Genomic DNA, 8,793 nt, shown 5'->3' with positions numbered 1-8,793 from the left:
CATGTTAAAAGATTCTCCCATGCCCACGAGTGGAAATCAACTGCACTTTTCCGCTCGCATGGGAGAATCGCAGCATGCTCTATTTTGTGCAGAAAATCTCACGGACGGCTTCCATTGCAGTCAATGGAAGCCGTCCGATCTGTGGCGACTACAAAATGTCATTTTTCACCAAAATGTTGTTTGTGAAGCCGCCCTTCCAGCGATTTATCCCATCGCTGCAGCTGGTTTTTTTCTGAAGTGCAGAGTATTGTTGGGCTCTGGTCACATACAGCGTAGCTTCCATTCATGACTGCGAGTCAGGAGGGGTATTGTTCCTTCTTAAGGAGAGCACCTAGAAGGTGAATGAGGAGACTTATAAAGCCATCCATCCACATTTCATGGGAAATATGCAAATAAGCATGATGGAACATTACTTCTGCAGTGCCACCTACTGGTTGGCAGCATTCCTGCAAGTCAATGTCTATAGGCCTCTCACCCAACCAAGCCAGAAATCTACTGCACACTGATGAGGTGCAACCCTTCTCCACCCCGGAACAGCTGTCTGTGTATGGATTCCGGCTTGGTTTACAATTCACAGTTATTGCTATAAGGCTTGTCTATGGAGTTTAACATTGACTTGCAGGAATGCTGCCTTCCAATAGGTGGCGCTGTAGAGGTATTGTTCCATCTTTCTCATTTGACTGATCCTGCATTGGGCCGGTTGGCGACACATTGACCACAAGATTCGGTTTCTTTCACAGATGCCATGTTTAATAATAAAAAACAAGTAACTCTGAAAACTTTACTTGGTTTTGTTCAGAAAGCAGAAAATGACCTGGGAGCCCGGGTGGCGTCCTGCTCTGTGATATTGCACATCGGGGGGGTCCTCTTTGGTGTACAGTATAAATGTGAGGCACAGACTGGTCCCCTCCAATCGTCAGGTAGTGTACGGCGGCCGCACACCATGGTGCTCCCCACAGTGACTACAAGAAGTCTTACAGTATATAAATAGCTCCATTTATCAAAAGTCTTTCCAGAACTTTGGTCAAAAGTTCCAAATGTTAAACATTTAGTAAAAGTCAGTCATAAGAAGTTCATCCCAGCAAGATCCTCTGTGCAGCGCAGGATCCCCAAATATTAAGCAGCAATATAGGTCTAATGATGAAGACTCTTGGGCTGGTTGGAGACTTTCATAGACTCTCATAAGGCAGCATCTCAGACTTAGGGTTTCCGCCCTCTTGTGGTGGCAGCAGGAGACTGCATCAGTGTTTGAGGCTCTGAGTTTAGGAAGAAATGTTGACCGAGGCTTCTCGGCCGTCACCTGTTGCCTTCCTTGCACTAGAGGGTAGTGTCGACTTTCTGCACTCGGTCACATAAATAATTTTCCTTCTGGAGAGCAGATGACGCTCGTCCTACTTCATGTCACGTTCCCCTTCATTCACGTACGTCCAGCATTTGCATCCAGTACACACCTCGCAGCTTAGTGTCACCATACTTAGTCCTTCTCTACGGTCCACTTGATCATAGTCTCAGGGGAGCGGTATAGGAAGATAAGCTTGGCGTACAGCTCTTCTTCCAGCTCCAGCTCGCCGCGCTCCCGCACCACGTAGATGTCCTGACAAAGCTTAAGGATCTTATCCACGCAAGGAAGCTCCTCGAACATGATAGAATGGGAGATCTCGCTGAAGAAACCGCGCACAAACTTGCCGATAACCAGGACGATTGAAACGTACAAACCCATGATCCTGCGGGGAACAAAAGGGGAAAATCTTAGATTCCTTCCATAGCTTGAAAATCCAAACGGTGCATTTTTTGTCATAAATTTGCCACAATTTTAATTTTTTGCATTATAGAGATGATAGAAAAAAATTTTTGCGCTTGTGTTGTGGTCCTCGTGTTAGTAGCAAGGGTCAATATCATCAGATCCAATAGTTCTTTATTTCTTACATAAAATTAACTAAAAATAAATCCAAGTCCAAAATTTCCATAAAAAACTTGCCATACAACAAGATGCAACACATTTCGGCGTGTATAGAACGCCCTTATCAAGCATAGGGGTCATCCATATGAGGTTTTTCCTGACTGTTGCTCTCTATGGGATATGAATGGTTGTTGGACATGAAAGACACTGTTGCTGAGTGCCTAGGTAAGCGGGTACCTACAACCTTTTAGGAGGGGATAGTGAGAAAGAGCCCCCGCCCCCCCCCCCCTACGAGCCTGCTCGGACGACATTGCAGTTACTTCAGAAGAGCGATTCTCGCTTGAGTAACTGCCTTATCTGAGCAGGCTCGCTCATCTCTAATTGCGGTGTAATATAATATTGTGGTATTACAATATGCTGCAAGAGCGATCAAACCATGTAAAAATGAGCAAAAACAAGCTGTATTAAATTATTAAAAATATTAAAGGTGATAAAAGTTTTTAAAAAGACACCATTTTCAGATATTTATACTAAAAACATCAAAATAACAAAAAAAAAACCCTAAAACATTTGGTATCGCTGCATCCATAAAACAGATATTTTTGGTATAACTTACCGTAAAATCTCTTTCTCGTCGCGTTCATTGGGGGCCACAGCCTAGACCATGGGATATAGCCACTGCCCTAGGAGGCGACACTAAGCAAAAAAAGTGTTAGCTCCTCCCCACCTGGCTATATCCCCCCTGCAGGCAATCAGCTAATTAGTCTGTCTGCAAGCAGTAGGAAGCCAGTGGGAGTAAAATTATACATACTATGTTTTATACATACCAAAAAACAAACTTTTGGCACAATTTTCTGCCGAACCATGACCGAAGAACAGAAAGTTCCAGCAACCGCCTAAATAAATAAGGGGTGGGTGCTGTGGCCCCCAATGAACGCGACGAGAAAGAGATTTTACGGTAAGTTATACCAAAAATATCTGTTTCTCGTCCGTATCATTGGGGGCCACAGCCTAGACCATGGGACGTCCACAAGCAGTCCCGAAACAATATATTGGGTGGGCATTCAAAGTTCGGCTGTGCGGTCAACGACCGCCGCCTGCAAGATCTTCCGGCCAAGAGCGGCGTCAGATGATGCAGCTGTGTGGACCTTATAAAATTTTGAGAACGTATGTAAGGAAGTCCAGGTGGCTGCCTTACACACCTGAAGGGCTGAGGCTCCGACGGACTGCCCAGGAAGCCCCTACCGCCCGTGTGGAGTGGGCCGTAACCCGGAATGGCGGCGAGCGCCCTGAGGTGCGCTACGTCTCTGTTATCAGGGACCTTATCCATTTGGATAGGGTGACTTTTGAGGCTGCCAAGCCCTTTCGGGTCCCCTCCGGAATAACGAAGAGGGTGTCGGTCCTACGAAACTCCTTTGTTATTTTCACATAGCTCCTCAGCGCCCTTACTACGTCCAGGTGGTGCAGCATCTTTTCCTTTTTGTGTACTGGATCTGGACAAAAAGAAGGCAAGACAATTTCTTCATTAATATGAAACTGTGATACCACCTTTGGTAGAAACTCGGGTGATGACCTCAGCACCACTTTGTCCTGGTGGAAGGTCATATATGGCGCCTGTATAGACAAAGACCCTATGAATTGACGTAATGGCGACGAGGAATACCACCTTCCAGGTCAGTAGCCGCATAGAAATCTCCTTCAGCGGCTCAAACGGCTGGCCCGTCATAGTGTCCAAACACGAGATTAAGGTCCCAAGTTTGGACCGGGGGTTTAACGGGGGTGTCGTATGGGCGATTCCTTGCAGGAATGTACGTACTGCCATCCTATTTGCGATTGGCTTTTGGAACAGTACCGTTAATGCCGACACCTGTCCCCTTAGCGAACCTACCCTCAATCCTACTTCGAGGCCTGATTGTAGGAATGCAAGAATTCTGGCCACCGAAAATTGCATCGGTTGTACCCGTCTCTCCTCACACCAGGTGAAGAAGCGCTTCCAGAAAAATTGCAGATGAGGCTGGTTTTCTGGCCCGTATCATAGTCTGGATAGCCTTCTCCGAATAACCTTTCCTCCTCAACACCTCGGTCTCAACGGCCAAGCCGTCAAATGTAGAGACTTGGAATTCGGGTGTAGAAAAACCCCTGGGATAGCAGGTCTCTTTGCTCTGGAAGATGCCACGGTGTGTCGAACAGCATTTCTATGATGGTCGCGTACCAGCTTCTTCTCGGCCAGTCTGGTGCTATTAATATCGCTGGTCGCCCTTCCTGCTTGACTTTCCCTAGGATCCTCGGTATGAGAGGGATTGGTGGAAATACGTATAGGAGCTTGTACTCCCCCCACGAAATGGTCAGCGCATCCGTTGTCGCTGCTTGTGGATCCCGCTCGGGACACAAACGGGCGTAGCTTGTAATTTAGTCGGGACGCCATGAGGTCCACGTCTGGCGTGCCCCACTTCCGGCATATCGTCTGAAATACTTCTGGGTGCAGCCCCCATTCGCCGGGATCCACTGTTTCCCGGCTTAGGTAATCCGCCACCCAGTTTTCTATTCTGGGAGTGTAGACTGCGGAAATCGAGCTCAGATGCTTCTCCGCCCACGTTAGTATGCCTGCTACCTCGCTCATTACCGACACGCTCCGTGTTCCTCCTTGTCGGTTGACATGGACAACACCACAGCGGTGGTCTGTCTGAACACGTACATTTTTTCTCTTGAGATTGGGCCCGAAGTGTCGGAGAGTCAGGTAGATGGCCCGCAACTCTAGGATGTTTATATGTAGCCTTGTCTCTTTTTGAGACCACACTCCTTGAACAGACCGGTCCCCTAGTGTTCCGCCCCAACCTGAAAGGCTGGCGTCCGTCGTCACTACTGTCCAGCGACTTGGGCCCAAAGGCCGTCCCGCCTGAAGCCTCCCAGGTTCCAGCCACCACTTCAGTGACCTTTGGATTTGAGGGGTTATCTGGATTCGCTGTTCCAGGGTCATCCGGGACCCATTCCAGCGTGACAATATCAAGTGTTGTAGTTTCCTTGACCGGAACTGGGCGAACGGAACCGCCTCGAATGCTGCCACCATCTGGCCCAGGATAGCCATGCAGTGTCTGAGGGTTAACGGTTTCCCCTGTATTAGGGACCGAACCCCCTGCCGGAGCTTGTCTACCCTTGCTTGGGGTAGCAGGACCCGGTGCTGGCTGGTATCGAATATCATGCCCAAAAACTCCAAGCGTTGTGTCGGTATTAGGCATGATTTTTCGCGGTTCACTATCCAGCTGAACTCTTCTAGAATCTTCATCGTGACGTGTAGGCTTTGATGTTGCCGTCCCACGATGGTGCCTTTATTAGTATATCGTCCAGGTATGGAATGGCTGATCTACCTTCCGCATGGAGTAGCGCCATCACTGCTGCTAGTACCTTCGTAAAGACCCTTGGAGAGGTAGACAGGTCGAATGGCAGCGGCGTAAACTGAAAATGCCTTCCCTGTGTTTCGAAACGAAGGAATTTTTGATGTGTTTCCCGAATCGGGATATGGAGATAAGCGTCCTTGATATCTATTGAGGACAGAAATTCGCCCGGTTGCATGGAGGTTATCACGGACTTGATTGACTCCATCCGGAAATGTTTTGTTTTGATGAATTGGTTCCACCTCTTTTAATCCCGCACCGGCCTCACTCTGCCGTCCCTTTTTGGGTACAAGAAAGAGATTCGAATAGAACCCTTGCCTCTTGTGCCCCTGGTACCGGTTTCACAACCCCCTGTGCCAGCAGGTTCCGCACTGCCTGCTGTAGGTTGGCTACTCCTTCCGGGGTGGTAGGCACTCTGGACCTGCAGAATGAATTCCGTGGGAGAGTCGTGAATTCGATTGCGTAACCGGATGTCACACTTTCCTGCACCCACTTGTCGCTCACGCGCCTCCCCCATGTCTCCCGAAATTGGGAGAGCCTGCCCCCCATCCTGGTGACACTGGGTGGGGGCAGCATCTCATGCCGCGCTCTTTGATCCCGCCGTTTTAGATGATCCGGGTCGGGATCGCCATGTTTGCCTTGTTTTGAGAGAGGGGCCCCTCTTTGCGTCGGGGTCCTTGTAGACTGGGACCACTGCCCTGACCCTGGACGGGATGAAAAACGCCGAAAGGATCTAAAAAACGGTTTCCTTTTTAGTGGAACCTTCTCCTTTCTTGCCGGCATTTGTGGTAACGACGTGCTCTTGCCGCCTGTAACGTCCTTTATCATGTCATCTAGTTTAGATCCAAACAGCCTGTTCCTTCGAATGGCAATCTTGTTAGGGCCATCTTGGATGCTGTATCTGCTGACCAGCTTTTCAGCCAGAGGGTTCTCCTTGCCACGACCGATGCAGCGGATGCCCGGGCAACGAACTTGGCTGCGTCTAGCTCTGCTGCGCATACAAATTTGTTTGTCAGTTCGAGCAACCCACTCGGTGGAGCGCCTGCTACAATGTCTCTCTGTAGCTGCTTGGCCCAGGCTATGGATGCCTTGCTGACCCATGCGGCCGCAAAAATCGGCTGTAAGGCGGTGCCTGTGGCTTGAAACACGGTTTTTGCCAACGTATCCAGCTTCCTGTCTTGAGGATTAGCCAGCATTGCTACCTCGGCTGTTGGCAGCGCTGTGCCTCTAAACAGTCACGACACTGGCGGGTCAACTACCGGAGGTACCGCCCAACCCTTTTCCAGGCCCCCGGGGAACGGATATGTAATTTCCCAAGTCTTCCCGGGTTGCCTAAACTTCTTATCCGGGTTCTGCCAATCCTTGTTAAGGACCTCCGAAAAATCCGAATCTGAGAAGACCTGTCGTGATCTCTTCTGCCGTCTAAATGACACCGCGGAAGGAGGCGTCTCCACTGGTTCCTCCATTCCTTGGAGGGTTTCCCTTATGGATATTACCAGGCCGTCGATTAGGCTGGCTAGGCGCGACACCTGTTCCTCGTCTAGTTCCGAAACTGACGAGCCTGCAGAGTGGTCGTAGTCTTCAGACCCACTGCCCTCGCTTGCCGTTTGGGCTGTGTCCTGGGACGCCCATGCGCAAGATGCTCGAAGGGACTCATGGCGAGCCCGGGCTGGTCTCGCAGAATACCGGGACCGTGAATAGTGCCTTGCTCTCTGGTAAGTATGCATGGACTCCCTGGACCCATGAGAGTCATGAGAGTCCCTGGATCGTCTGGACTTTGAGGGTCTAGACGGCCTCCCGGTGTGGCGCGATCTATGGGGAGTGTCCTCGCTGCTACGGGACCTCCTCCTCTTGTGTGCCCTCCCTCGTGCATATTCCGCGGGGGGCGCGTGTGAGCTGGGCTCTAACTGGCGTAAAATCGCCGCAGAGGACGTGGCCAAGCCAGAAACAGCAGCGGCCAGGACCTCACCCATCGGGGTTCGGGCCCTGGCTCCACAGGGGAGGCGGGGGGCACCGGGGTCCCTGGAGCTGCACGCACCGCGGCACATCTAGCGCAGCGGGGGTCGACTTAACCGCAAGCGAACTTACCGCTGCAGGTAGTGCAAGCGTAATGCTTCACCCTCCCCTTGGCCGGGCTGGACCCCTCTGATCTAGGGTCAGACATGGCAACAGACAACAATTCCCAGGTAGCGGGTAAGCTACGTACCGTTACAGGAAAGCCTGCAGGGGGGACGGGGAGGGCGAGGGGAGAACACCGCAAAGTGCTGCCTTGGGCAGGGCTTACCCGGTCTAGCAGCTGTTTCTGCGGTTCCCCCGGTCCAGCTGGAGCCTCTGGTCCTGACGCTTGTATGCTGTCGGAAGTCGACGCTGGTGTACCACACGATCTCGCGGCATGGTGACCCGGCAGGTGCTGTGGCAGGGACTGCTGCGGCGTTGTTACTGCTGCTGGTGCCCGAGACAGGAGGTGCTGCTGCTGTCCGGGTGCTTTCTCCGTAGCAGAAGGAAACTGTAGACGGAAACTGCAGGACTGCAGGGCTGAACGGCTGGAAGGCTGTTGTGTGCTCAGAGAGCTGCAGGTGCTGGTGCAGACAAACGAAGTGTCCCATAGAGAGCAGCCATTCCTCTGTCCGGCGGTCCCTTTTCAACTCGCCGCGGTCGGAGGGGGCGTGGCCTGCCCCGGAAGCGTCCCCGCGACCCGGAAGTGACGCTTTCCGGCCGTGACGACGGCGCTCCGCCCCCCGGAGCGCCGTGCCCGGAAGTGGCTTGCCGGCCGGCGTCCCGGCGTCCTGCAACACGCAAGCTTCTATCCCTGGACGGTAGAGCTGCCGCTGTCTTCGCCGCTGCCTTCGCCGCTGCCATCGCCGCTGCCGCCGTCCTGATGCTCCTTAAGGTATGCGCTGTCCGTGTGGCGCCGGAATGTTTGCCGCGCTGTCATAGTCCCAAGCGGGGTGTCTTCTGTCCTGGGAGCCACAGCCTGCCCTGTGCGTCGACTGCTCCAGCAGTGCTGCCCCCTACGCGTCACCGTCAGACAGTGCGCTACTCCAGGGAGGGGGAGCCCTATGGCTGGCGGGTAACCGACTCAGATGCGCATTGCATGGTCGGGCCCCTTTTTCTTCTCTGGGTGAGACGCCGCAGTAGTGGTGGAGACACCCCCTGCCTGCGTCTCCCCCGGGAGGCCAGTAGAGCCAGGGAAAAGCCCCGACTCCCCGGATTCCCGTGAATAGCTCTTTCCACGTCTGCCTCCTAGCAGACACTAAGCTAAAGACTAATTAGCTGATTGCCTGCAGGGGGGATATAGCCAGGTGGGGAGGAGCTAACACTTTTTTTGCTTAGTGTCGCCTCCTAGGGCAGTGGCTATATCCCATGGTCTAGGCTGTGGCCCCCAATGATACGGACGAGAAAGTCCGATTTATCACAGTAACACATTATTTGTCCCACATGGTGAACGTCATCAGAAAAAAACCCCCACAATGTCAGAATTGGGCTTTTTTGGTCACCCGT

The 8,793-nt window shown here is 52.1% G+C and overlaps 1 protein-coding gene across 2 annotated transcripts in view; it reads right to left on the bottom strand.

The window, feature by feature from the left end:
- Positions 1-728: 728 nt before the first annotated feature.
- Positions 729-8,793, bottom strand: part of PIEZO1 (piezo type mechanosensitive ion channel component 1 (Er blood group)) — a 192,496-nt gene continuing 184,431 nt past the window's right edge. For both annotated transcript variants that reach the window (XM_066583095.1, XM_066583096.1), the window contains exon 51: positions 729-1,724. In XM_066583095.1, the coding sequence (XP_066439192.1) occupies positions 1,475-1,724 (250 nt within the window). In that variant the 3' untranslated portion in view covers positions 729-1,474. The remainder of the gene's footprint in view (positions 1,725-8,793) is intronic.

Source organism: Eleutherodactylus coqui, chromosome 11 (genome assembly GCF_035609145.1).
Source record: "Eleutherodactylus coqui strain aEleCoq1 chromosome 11, aEleCoq1.hap1, whole genome shotgun sequence".
Lineage (NCBI taxonomy): Eukaryota > Metazoa > Chordata > Amphibia > Anura > Eleutherodactylidae > Eleutherodactylus > Eleutherodactylus coqui.
Note: the sequence above shows the minus strand (reverse complement) of the source record. Positions and strands in the feature narration are given on the sequence as shown.